Source organism: Thunnus albacares, chromosome 22 (genome assembly GCF_914725855.1).
Source record: "Thunnus albacares chromosome 22, fThuAlb1.1, whole genome shotgun sequence".
Classification (NCBI taxonomy): domain Eukaryota; kingdom Metazoa; phylum Chordata; class Actinopteri; order Scombriformes; family Scombridae; genus Thunnus; species Thunnus albacares.
Genome location: NC_058127.1, coordinates 24,689,888 through 24,703,589, shown reverse-complemented (window position 1 = coordinate 24,703,589; position 13,702 = coordinate 24,689,888). Strand labels below are relative to the sequence as shown.

Here is a 13,702-nt window from a genome sequence, read left to right as displayed (position 1 = left end):
CAGACTGGTTAACCAGCAGCCACAAAGTTCTATTAACTAACAAACAAGATGACCAACAGCTGCAAATGGACGTTATGACATGAATACTTCATCTCCATGAAAGAAAGAAGAAGACTTCAGATAACGTGAGTCAGATACAGCTTCTCTCTCTGTCTCTTTGGTCGCTAATTTCATCTCTGATGGTTAAATGTCTCTGTGTGGCTTTTTTGTGTTTTTTATTTCCTTATAATGTGTTGTGGGTAACGTTAGTTTGCTTGTTGAAGTTACAGTGAGCTGTCTGGACTCACTCATTCATTTGGAATTGATCCAGTTTTTAATTGAGTGGTTGTTCAGTCACCTGTTAATGATGTGTGATTAGTGAATGAGTGTGCAGGAGGTCTGGCTGCCTGCTTCTGACAGTTTCTTTAGTTTGTTTTTAAGCTGAGTCGTATATTGAATAATAAGCTTAAAGTAACTAGAATAACAAGTGTTAACTAGTGGTGTAACAGATTGTAGTTGATCCGTGATCCGTAAGGATCGCCCCCCACGGTTCAGCAGGCATATGAACTGTGGATTAATTGCAAAATGTAATGTCTCATTTAAGAAAAAATAGAACAAACTGCTGTAAGTACAAGTCATGGACAGACAGCGTGTCGCTAACAGGGATTTTGAAGAGCGACATTCAAACCAGCATCTAACGGGTCCGAAGTGACATTTGCAGTTATGTTTACCTGCTATTTAATGTGCTGCAGCTGAGCAGCTGATTAGCATCTAGCTGCTAACTGACGTTAGCAGTGAATGTTTGTTATCATCAAGTTTTGATGATGTGGACAGAGGCTGTTTCATTCACTGTTTAAAAGAGGAAGGTTTCATGCCTCATGTAACAGGGTCAACTGTGCAGCATATTACAATCACACAAATTAAACCATTTACACAAAATGTGTAAATAGTTAAATCCTGACGTGCTATTCCTCCAGGGTCAACAGGTTGAACATTTAAGGCTCAGTTCACTGTACCCTTACGTACACTTTTGTGGGTGCAGTTGCCGAAATAAATAGTGGCCTCCAACGAGACACTCGTCTGAGCGTCTTCCTTACGACACAACGCAGAGTCAACCGGTTACACTCACATTGCAATAACTGAGCATTGAATATTTAATATATTTTATTTTATTTAAACATTGGACATCTTAAATGTTGTTTACATTTGAGACCATGGGCAAAAGTTTCTTGCTGTAAGTGTGTTATAGAATAAATGGAAAACAAAGTTTTATTTGTCTCCCCCTTATTTTTTTCCACTGATCTTAAAAATGATCCGATCCGTGACTCAAATCCGTGATACGATCCGAACCGTGAATTTTGTGACCGGTTGCACTCCTAGTGTTAACATGTCAGCTTTATAGACTATATTTTATATATGGTGCACATAGATAAGAGTGTGTAAGTCATATATTTGATTCATGTATTCATACTTTCTGATGTGAACCTACACTTTTAGATCTGTGAATGTTTTTAGTGTTCAGTCTTTTTAGTGTTCAGCATTGATCTGAACCTGTATCACATTATGAGCTTTGAGGTACTTTATATATTTCTGTATACTAAGAAAATACACAGGAAACACATGTAAATCATGTGATATGTTGTCTGTTTCTGATGAAAACATAAATCTGTTGTCACAATAGAACAATACTATAAATTTGAATTTAACTATGTTTGTAAAATGACACATTCAGAACCACTCTAGGTCTAAAATGACACTTTTCTGTTTAGAAACAATATGTATAAATGTATTTAAAGAAGCAGCCTTTTCACCACTCAGGGATGCATGCTGGGTGTCCTGTATCTCTCAGGTCAGTGAAACCTCAGATATTTTGCTTGTGCTTCATGACAGCTTGGTAACAAATAATGTGTTCACAGATGTCTAACCCTTTTTAAAAGAGTGGAAGTGCTAATAGCCACATGCACTAACCAGCTGATTCTAAATAGCACAGGTAAGAGGACTAATTAGTGGTTCAGTGTTTGTTCATACAGCGTGTTCAATACTTTGAGTCATTCAAATTTAATGCACATGACTTTTTTATTGATTGGAATGTTATGATTTCTTTAGCTGTTTTGCCTTATTGAGTTAATATCAATGTCTGGTCTTAATTTCATATGAATATCTGCACTGGAAATATGTTTCCTGAAAAAAATGTTGACTTGTTAAATACTTATTTCCCCCACTGTACATTTCTGTTTTTGCGTATGAATTATTATACACATACGATTAATACTTCATCTCCATGATAGAAAGAAGAAGACGTCAGATGACGTGAGTCAGATACAGCTTCTCTCTCTGTCTCTTTGGTCACTAATTTCATCTCTGATGGTTAAATGTCTCTGTGGTTATTGTGTGAATTTATCTCCCTAACAAGAATGCAGCAGAGATCATATAATGTGCTGTAGGTAGTTTGCTTGTTGAAGTTACAGTGAGATGTCTGGACTCACTCATTCATTTGGAATTGATCAGTTTTTAATTGAGTGGTTGTTCAGTCACCTGTTAATGATGTGTGATTAGTGAATGAGTGTGCAGGAGGTCTGGCTGCCTGCTTCTGACAGTTTCTTTAGTTTGTTTTTAAGCTGAGTCGTATATTGAATAATAAGCTTAAAGTAACTAGAATAACAAGTGTTAACTAGTGGTGTAACAGATTGTAGTTGATCCGTGATCCGTAAGGATCGCCCCCCACGGTTCAGCAGGCATATGAACTGTGGATTAATTGCAAAATGTAATGTCTCATTTAAGACAAAGTAAACAAACTGCTGTAAGTACAAGTCATGGACAGACAGCGTGTCGCTAACAGAGATTTTGAAGAGCGACATTCAAACCAGCATCTAACGGGTCCGAAGTGATATTTGAGTTATGTTTACCTGCTATTTAATGTGCTGCAGCTGAGCAGCTGATTAGCATCTAGCTGCTAACTGACGTTAGCAGTGAATGTTTGTTTGGTGGCTCGTTCAATAAGCTGCAGGACAAGACGTGTGTTCATGTTTCTAAGTTATCATCAAGTTTTTTGCTGTAAGTGTGTTACAGAATAAATTTTTTTTCTTTGCTGATTCTAATAATGATCCGATCCGTGATACGATCCGAACCGTGAATTTTGTGACCGGTTGCACTCCTAGTGTTAACATGTCAGCTTTATAGACTATATTTTATATATGGTGCACATAGATAAGAGTGTGTAAGTCATGTATTTGATGCATGCATTCATACTTTCTGATGTGAACCTACACTTTTAGATCTGTGAATGTTTTTAGTGTTCAGTCTTTTTAGTGTTCAGCATTGATCTGAACCTGTATCACATTATGAGCTTTGAGGTACTTTATATATTTCTGTATACTAAGAAAATACACAGGAAACACATGTAAATCAAGTGACATGTTGTCTGTTTCTGATGAAAACAAAAATCTGTTGTCACTATAAATTTGAATTTAACTATGTTGGTAAAATGACACATCCTGAACCACTGCATAGCTAAAATGAACACTTCTTTGTTTAGAAACAATATGTATATGCTAAATGTCTTTAAAGAAGCAGCATTTACACCACTCAGGGGTTTTTGTTTTTAAAAGCAAATTGTTTTATTGGCATATAAAATTACCCCCCACCCCACTGATTTCATCAGGTGGGTGACAGTGATATAGTTTGATGCGGTTTGTTGTCCATGTTGGTTTTCCTCCCCAATGTTTTGAGTCACCAGCCGACACTAATATGGCACAGCACTACGGTGGCATTTAAATGCAGATGGTTATATTATTGTGCTGACAAATAATAGCACACTATTACACACATGGTGATTAGTGGATCATTAACATGTCCAGGAATGTGAATTCAACTTAAGTGTCTCTCAGCAGCATATTTGAAAGTCTGCACTTCCTGGATGATAAGAAGTTTCCTGTCTGTGTTTAACTGTCAACAGGTCATGACGGGATGTGTTTGAAGTGGACGTTGCCTCAATCAAACATGGTGAGATTTCACTCAGTAAGTATTATGTTACTATAATGATTTATTGTAGAGATTCATGTAGAAACTCACCTCATTTATTTCTCCCGAGTCTTTGCAGCACATCAGAAAAAGCAATAATGTGAACGATCTAAACACATCAGCAGATAACGAGCAGAAAAAAAGATGAACTGAAAAGCAAGTCATTTGGCATAAATCACACACTTTATTTGATATTTCTTAAACATACATCAGACTTGTCCCATAATAGTAACATTATATACCAGAGTCCCTTCAGGGATTTCAAAGCTTCTTAGAAAGATAAAAACAAAGTGTGATGATTGTGGAACAAATGTGATTTAACTGTTTTCAGAACAATTCAGTGACAGCATGACTAAACACACCAACGCAAGAAAAAAAAAAGATCTCACCATTCTTGAAAAAAAAAAAAACGTGAGCCCCTGTGACTTTATCTGTGAACGTGATCTCCCCGTGATTCGCTTCTGGAATTTATTTCCCATTTAGTTTTTCTATAGAAATTTTAGAAAACTGTGTGTTTTAAAGTGTTTTAAAATATTCATTGTTTACACTGCTGCAAGTGCCGTCTATCTCCTGTCCCCCTGATTTAACAGTGGTTCTAAATTAAAATCACAAGAGCGGTGATATAACAGTGATAATTGTGGGAATCGTGAATGGAACTTTACTTCCTGGACCAAATGTTTCAGCTGAAGTTGGCATTCATGTCAGTGTCATGATTCTACTTTAGTCTAGTCCGGTGTGAAACACGGTGTGGTAAATGATCGGTGCACACCAGTCTAACATAGAATAAAAGGAGGGAATCACCAATAAAGACTCAATGAAGGGTTAAAAGGGCCGACAGGAGAGTAATAATGATGTGATAAAGGGACGAGCTACTGCATCAATAATCACAATATAAAAAGTAAACAAAACAAAATAGAACAACTGATAAAATTCACAGAATCAGCTCCTGACTTACTGTATGAAAATATGATCTGACTGCAGAATGGCCTGAATGTCTCTGTAGTTTACATTCTATCTTCTCACATGTTGTTCTGTGATGATGATGATGATGAAAGTCCACACACACACACACACACACAACATTATGTTTAAATTGATTTTCCCTTTTAAACATGTAGTTAAAATTCCTAGTAAACATACTTAGTGCCAATGGCAAACAAGAAAACTGATTTTTTGTAAAATTAGCCAACTCAGCTCATATGGATACTGATGAAGATTAAGCAAAGAGAGCAATTTACATCAATTACCAAAACCTCTACGTCACCGAAACTAAAGCAAGCTTGTGTCTGAGCTTTTTATAGATGCCAAGTCTGAAAAGATACATGAGTAAAAAGCAGATATGTGATATATTGGTCATTGTGCCAAAAGGCAGAAACATCACAATAGCTCATGAGTCCTCAATATGTGCAATATTCAAATGAAAAACTCTCACTACATGATGACTGGAAGGTTTCACATATTTCACCAGCCCATTAAAAATTAATTAACTGGAACAACTGGCTCCTCCATCTGAAAACAGCTTCTATTTAAAACATACTGGATCTAAAAAAAAAAAAAAAAACAAAACAAAAAAACCTCAGAGTAATAAAACATGCTGCAGATGTTGATGTCACCACACACTCTCACTACAAAATGATATTGTCAAGACTTGAACTTTTTCCTCCCTCGTTTTGTTTTTCTGTTACATTTACAGTAATTCAGTCCAGCAGCGACAATATGTAAACAACACACTGAGAGGGCGGAGCTCTAGCTATCATCATGGGCAGGGATTGGCTGAGGGGGATTTTATGGACACTTGGTGGGCGGGGTCTGGTCAGCTGACAGCTGTAGGCTGGAGGGTGTTTGGAGTCGGAGGTCGTCCTCTCAACTGGAACACAAATCACACGGTGATTAGATGCACGGTTCTTTCATGATGTTTGTTTCCTGTTACATGTGCTGCTGTATGTGATGTCGTTTGTGGATAAATATAAAAAGATGACATGTATGGAAGACCAGAGACGCCACTGCTGAAATTATTTATTTTAGTTTTTTTTAATATTTTGATTAAAAAATGAAGTCTGATCTCAAACAGACCATGATCCCACGATCATCAGATTCAAATACTCCAGATTCTGTCAGTCATCTACATTTGTTGATGGGACTTTTATCCTAATCGATGTCTGGTAGGACGGCTGCTGTCAGAGATTGGCTTGGACTGGATTAAACTGATGCCACAATTGTAATTGGATTATCACAGCAGACTGATGACAATTTTATAAACATTTATAAACTATTTTTGCTCCACTGCCAAAATAAAAAAACCTGAATGACACTCTGCAGGGTCATCAGCAATCACTGATCATTTCAGTCATTTATAGTCGATCGAACCGTCAACGCCGACATTCTGCTGTTGTAATCATGTGTTTGAGGTTTCTTCTGGAGTTTTACCAAATCATCGGTGCTGCATGTTGCACAGATTGTGAAACCCTCTCACGCAGATGTGTGATTTATGAGTTTGTGCTGGATAAACACAGCTGATTAGACTCAAATAAGCAAATCCTTTCTGGGAATATTGGAGCTTTGAATGAGGATGAAAGGAACAAACTAATTATCCTGAGTTATGATGATATAAACTTCTGCTGTGCTGCCATCGTATTTATTTTTTTTAGGATTGCTGGGAGTAGATTAGTAAACCTGAACGGTGCGTTTCATAGTTTATATAAAACATGCCTACAACATGTTGGAAACAGATTATGATATCTCAACACAAAATAAATGAATAAACTTTTTCTGAGACACATTCAAATATGTACCAACATGAGCAAACATCAGATGAAATGGACACAGTGTAGAAGCTTTGTGAACTCATCATTCTGGCATCAATCTTACTTGGTGGGGACGGTGGGCGAGCCGGAGCGGTGGAAGTGGATGTTCTGCCACTTGCTGTCGCGGCGGTGCCAGATGCGGGTCTCCTCTGACTGCATGGTGCGAGGCAGGCCGTTGCCGTCGATGTACTGGGTGAGGCGGATGTAGGCGATGCAGGCGGCCTCGTCTCCGATCAGGTGCACGTGGGGGTTGAGCAGGATGGTGTGGATGGGCTGCTTCCCCTTAGACAGAGCTGGACGGGAAGAGAACATGCGGGGAGGTGAGGAGGTGGAACAGGAGACGGACTCTGAGCGGAGCTGTGACGCAACACCGAACATCAGGAGGGTCTTGACACAACTTCAACTATGAGTCAGGGGCACCGTTAATAGTTACATTTTTATTCAGTGATTACTCTTCAGTTACCATCAGAGACTCGACACTACACACACGTTTTACATTGAAAGTCTCCTGCAAAAAGTTGCATTATTAGGTATTTTTGAACATTTTTGCTTCTTTCCTTTGAATTCCAAATTCAAATCTAGAGGGAACATCTCTAAACATTTTCTACTGTTTAAATAACTCATTTAGAGGTTTGTGCTGCACTGGCAGGGGTATGAACTCTCTGAGAACTTTCACTTTTATTCACATTTTAGGACTATACAGGGTTTGTTTTTATCAAAGTCACGATCCAAAGCAATTATTTACCGTTCTCAAAGTAGAAGCGGTGGAAGTCGGTGCCCTCAACCAAGTTGCCCAAAGCCTCAGGCTCAAAGGACGTGAGGCCGGGATCACATATCTTCCTGAGATACAACAACAAAAGGCAGCTTTCAATCACAGGAATGTTGGAACATTTGCAGAACTCTTGTCAGTCAGATGTTGAAGGTTTGAGTAAATAAAAGTGGTTGAACTGACGTGTAGGCCTCAAAGTCTCCGTTGTTGATGGCCTCGATCAGCTGCTCGGTGACTTTGATGATCTCCTGCTTACGAGCTGAGAGACACAGGGACACAGGAAGTGTTAGGTTTCTATATGTGACCCCTGATAGAATGAACAGAAGCACACATTAAAATCAAGAGTGGACAAATGTGGAACATGAGGACAACATGGATCCAAACGTCACAACATCGGGATGTTGAGGGACTGAGGCTCACATCGGTAAATACAAACATCACGCAAAAATGAGTGAAGAAAACACTGGTACAGTAGGAAGTCAGTCAGCATGGTTCAACATATGAACATTAAAATTACCTTTCATGCTAAGTAGGTGAGCTAGAAAACAATGAATGCAAAGAATAAGTGCTGTTGTTGTGGCTGTAAATACTGTAAACCCACTACTGACAGTTACAGGATGGAGAACAGGATGATCACATGTTTCATTACACACAGTTACACACACACACAAACACACACAATACTGTAAATCCACTTTTACCTTCAACAGTCTCAAGTCCACTGTTGTTCCCTGCTAACTGAACACTGACAAGACCACTGATCCCCTCAAGTGACACTAAAACAAATAAAAATCTAACTGCTGAGAGGTGAAACATGTTCACTAGTACACTTTCCTCTTTTGCACAAGAGTACGACTTGCAGCTCCAGCCTCACACACACTAACTGTACAGTATGGAGTAGCAGGAGGAGACAGTGGACACACAAGATGACAAGATCCTAACCAGGAAACCCTCTGATTGGCTGGTTTTGCAGAAAGGCTGACACAGCTAAAGTACTGTTAGTTTAAAGTGTCCTTTTGCACTCATGATGGACTTTACTTTGCAAATAGCAAACTGCACTGACTACACAGACACTGTAGATGTTTGCTTACATATACTATGAGGCTGACATGTGCCTTTACAAACTGATTTACATTTATAACCAACATTCACACACATCTGGAGCAATCTGCATTCTCTCTACCACCTGAGCTACAGCTGCCTGGTATACCACTGGCTGTTTATAGGAAGCCTTTAACATGAATGTTGGTGTCCACTCTCTCTCTTGCTTGGGAGGAGGGGCCAACTTTAAATGTTGTCTTTATAAACACCAACCAATAAATCCTGCATAGTGTACCTTTAATTGCAGTTTTAGTTTAGGTGTTTTTTTCTATTTTGTGAGACTTTTGTTCTTGTTCTGTTTCTGTACCGATGCCAAAATCTATATCAATACCTTACTTTGAGGAATTTCATTTTAGTGTTGCCCTCCTACTATATAACACTGTCAGACTAACAATGGACAGTTTTTTTTTTTTGAGTATCACAGTTACAAAAGAGTGAGCAAGACCAGAGATATTGTCTTTTTTATCCCATGCATTCCTCTTCCTTGACAAAACCTGGTGCCTACATTACCCACAATGCAACTTGACTGTTTGGCTGTTATTTCTGTACAGTGTTTCTGCCTGTACGAGCGATTTGAATCACTGAACAAATCAGAGATGTGAGCAGTGATCTGGAACCAGGCGACACACTTACAAGAAATTAAACCACCTAAACAAATCTCAGTCTAAAATTGGCGTATCTGATCAAATGTACCAGCTGACATTATGAAAGAAACTATTTCTCATATGACTTCTAAACTTTTAATGAAAGGAAACCCTGAATGCAGGATATTTATTTTAAAAGTATTACTCTGGGAGATAAATACTTTCACTTAAGAAATTATTAATTGGGGCACTTCTTCTTCTGCAGCGGTACACAACAAAACAGCTTAAGACACACTAGAAGCAGACCAGTGTTTCTCTGACAGCACTGACACTAAGTACAGTCCTGCCTGACAGTGACTCTACATTGCACAGCCTGGATCATGTGTCATGTATTAAGCAGGTTTTTGACTGTATTGAATAGCCTGATGGTGTTCGCTGGGTTTTTTTTTCATGTCAATGAATCAGTGTGAGTCAATATGAACAGCTTGGCTCCCGCTGCTGTCAGAGTCTGGAGAGAGGAAATATGCCTTTTGAGCTTCTGTCAGTTGAATAATAGTCTTTTCCTCTGGGATCTCTTATTAGAGTATGTACACAGAGAGATGGAGGGTTGGCGCGCGCACACACACACACACACACACACACACACACACACACACACACACACACACACACACACACACACACACACACACACACACACACACACACACACACACACACACACACACACACACACAGTGCATGGTTACAAACATAAAGAAACTAAGCAGATAGGCAGTGGCGCGACTGTCAGGCCAGAAGAAACAAAGCACAGAACCATTTACTGTGACTGCAGGAGGAGATGAGTACTGTGCTGCTACTTTCTTATTTGAGTAGGATGCATTAGATCAGGGTGTGGTACTGTACATGTTTTATACTATTTCAAAAACAACACCCAGGTTTCTGCACCAAAAAAAACACAACATAGATTTTGGTACCCTACTTTAGCAAGTGTAAACAAAAAACCCCCCATTAAATTTAAAATATTGTTGAAGTAACTATTGTTTTACTTCACAAAAGATGCCAAAGTCCTCAAATGTTCCATGTTGTCTGAACACAAGAAACTGTACAAGAACTTTGCCTAAATGAAAACGTGTAAAATAAGAAAGCTTTAGACTGAAATCAGGAACTGTTGGATCATGAAATAAGTAAACGAGATATCAAATCTGACCAGACATTCAGTGCCAGCTTACAGTACTCAACAGTTTGAGAGTGAAAGCATTGATTCCAGACACACATTACTCAACAAGTCCAAGTCTCAATAAGTTGGTCAACTAAAGCACAATACACACGAAGAAGGACGTCACGATCAATAATAGATTCAAAGGACAAAACACCTGAGAGTCTGTGACACAACTCCACAGAAAGGCATTTAGCTGCTGATATCATTCAGAGCATCCAAGTGGACGTGTTTATATTCTATACAAGGTTCGTTTGTGAGTCACTGCTTTATTGTGAATGAAATGAAACACTGAGAAGGGGAAATCACTCCCATATCTGTGTGGAGGGGTCACAAGTGTACACAGACTCATTTCCATCAAGAAGTTCTTCAGGGTGTCATGACAGTGTCTGGCCTGTGAGAGGCGCTAGAAGACAGCAGCTCTGCACTGGGACGAGGTGGACGAGGTGTGGTTCAGTTTTAATAGCACTGAAGTCTCACAGAGGTCTTTTGAATCCAATATTTTTTTATCCTTAAACTTTTTTTCAGAGGACAGGACATTTTTAAAAATAGAATATTTTGAGCTGAATCACTTAAGAGTTGAAGTTAAAGTGACCTTGTGTCTGAGTCTGGAGCTAAATGCAGGTTGTAAAGCCTGTCATGTTCATTTCATACTGTAGTAACTCCACAAAGACAAAAAAGAAAATTAAGTTTAACGGATGTTATCATAAATATGAGGTAATACTCATAAGTAACAAATTATATTCTTGAGATAATACAGAGCCAAAATGTATCTGAACATCCTACACTGTAGCATGTTTTATTCAATCCCAGGAAGACTAAGCATAAATTCACTGTAAAAAACATGCAGTTAGAGAAATTAGAAATCAAAACAACTTTTCTTTGTTTGTTTCATTTGTTTTGTTGCTGCCTAAATCTTGCCTCTACCTGTAGCAGACAACATACTGTATATCCATCTTATCACTGAAGCCATCTGTCTGCTTAAACCTAGTTATCAAAAGTCAGGTGAGCGTTCCTATGGAAGCCCAATATCAATGTTAAATGATGTGTTGACCTGTTACTAGCCTGCAGTGTGCCATCATGAATCTACTGAACGCTCTGACCTGACACACCTTTAAACTGACTTTCAATCCTATTCTCACCTGAGTGAAGAGCAGATACTCTGCAGCATGAAACTGACTTTTACCCACATTGTATCTGCTCAGGTACACCATGGCCATGGCCTGCTCAGTAGTCCAGCCACCATCACTGCATCTTTAACTCCACTAGTCTTACATATGGTTACCAATTATCAACCGCTCTGGTATGAGAAACTTTGCATGCATTAATCATCAGTACTGAAGGGGTCAAGCTTTTCACTGCACCAGCCCTGAGTCTCACTAGAGACTTAACTGTTGTCAATACTTACAGTACTAAGTACTACGTAAGCTTACATTTGTCTTCCATCAGAAAACACTTAAGACAGATATTTGTATTGCTAGAATGATCAGCATCCAGGAAATTTCAAGTAAAACAGAGAGTTAAATTTTCAGTTATACTAACTGCTCACATGTTTCCTGATATATTCTCTACATTTTAGGGCTTGCAATGACACAATACACTTGTGAATATCTTTAGTGACATCAAAAGGTGAAGCTTGCAGCTTCTTCCCCTGCACTGAGGAAAAAGACTTACACTGGGAGTCGATGGGGCCCAGACTGGGATGGGGCACCCCGTGCTGGGGGCCGGGGCCCTGTGTGGAGGTGTGATGGGTGCCGCAGTGGCATGTGGTGAGATGGTCAGAGAAAAAGACCAGAAAGGAAGATGTGAAGAAGAGGAGCAGGAAGGCAGCGACCAGTGTCCACAGGATGTACTGGCAGCACTCCTCACCACTGGGCCAATCGCTACGAGAGTACCAGCAGGGGGAGAAGGAGGAGGAGGAGGAGGAGGAAGAATTGGAGGAGGAGTGGGAGGAAGGCTGGTGAGAGATGGAGGGGTGAGAGTCTAAGTGTTTAAGGTGGTAGATTTGGGGACTGGAGGAACGAGAGCGTGCTGAGATGGAACAAGTGGTGCAGAGGAAGAAAAATGAATGGATGGATTAGAGGATGGATGGAAACAAATGTAGATCAGCAGAGTGAGGGCAGCATGAATGAAATGAAGAAAAGGAAAACATGAAATGAAGAGTAAATGTAAAGCATGCAGGAAATGAATATTTGCTCAAGGCCCTCAAATCTCCAAATAGAGCATGTAAAAATGTTCAGGGATGAAGAGATGAATATCAACAATAATGTAAGACTCTTTCCTCAGGTGGAAGGTTGTGTTGGAAGAACATGGGTCTAAGCATTAAAGTAACAGTCCACCTGTTTAGGAAACAGTCAAATAAAAACACTGATATCAAATTCTACCAAGACAAAGATAAGTCTATAGGGAGGAATTTGAGTCATTTTGGCTGTGCTACATGAGGCAATGAAGTTTGGCTACACCTGCGTTAAAGCAGTGTTAGTTTTCAGTGCAATAACCTGTAAACACAACTTGGTCATATTATCACCATATAAAGTTGATATGGCTAGCATGCTAGCAAACAGTTGCGTCATTGGCAGACACTTTTAGCAGACACAGAGCAACATTCATTTCAGGTCGTGTTTCTGGTCATTCAGGGAATGCATGTCAAAATAGTCACTCTCCTTTTAGCTCTGTTATAGGTGCATTTAGCAGCTAAATGTCTGTTTAGTTGCTAAATGCATACATGTTCACCTGCTAGTTGCTAACTTTGTCAGCTGTTTGGTGCTGGGCATGTAGTGTAAAGAGGGTTTATAAAAGCTTTTCCACTGAAAACAGCTGGCTGCTGCTGCTGGAAAACAGGTTAATGAGAGCAGAGAGACTGAACCAAAACAGTAAAGTTACAAGCTGTAAAACCTAAACAATGTGCTGAAAGAGGCTAAAACGCTCTGTACAGCTAAGGGGAACTGCCGAGGTGGGTGACAGTTCTCTGTGGCAACACCTTTCACATGCACATATTTATTTGATCCATTGTTAATATAAAAATATTGATTAGTGTAGCTTTAAGTAACACACAACACTGTTCAATGCAATTTGGTAAGTTGTCTGCACTGTAAAAGAGCAAATTTTCTGCCAAATCCAAGATGTTCATAATGTGCAATGTGTATAATGGTATTCACAACATACCCAAAAATATGTGATAATGATTTTTGGATGTTAAAATGCCAAAATTTAATTCCTGTGTAAA

At 39.2% G+C, this 13,702-nt stretch overlaps 1 protein-coding gene across 11 annotated transcripts in view; it reads right to left on the bottom strand.

The window, feature by feature from the left end:
• Positions 1 to 4,163: 4,163 nt before the first annotated feature.
• camk2d1 (calcium/calmodulin-dependent protein kinase (CaM kinase) II delta 1) overlaps positions 4,164 to 13,702 on the bottom strand; it is a 109,637-nt gene continuing 100,098 nt past the window's right edge. For 8 of the 11 annotated variants that reach the window (XM_044342348.1, XM_044342351.1, XM_044342349.1 and 5 more), the window contains 4 exons: positions 7,756 to 7,831; positions 7,549 to 7,643; positions 6,868 to 7,096; positions 4,164 to 5,866 (listed from right to left, as the gene is read on the bottom strand). In XM_044342348.1, coding sequence (XP_044198283.1) covers positions 5,863 to 5,866; positions 6,868 to 7,096; positions 7,549 to 7,643; positions 7,756 to 7,831 — 404 coding nt within the window. In that variant the 3' untranslated portion in view covers positions 4,164 to 5,862. Of the gene's footprint in view, positions 5,867 to 6,863; positions 7,097 to 7,548; positions 7,644 to 7,755; positions 7,832 to 13,702 lie in introns of those variants that run through there. The other 3 variants (XM_044342352.1, XM_044342353.1, XM_044342357.1) reach the window with 1 other exon arrangement.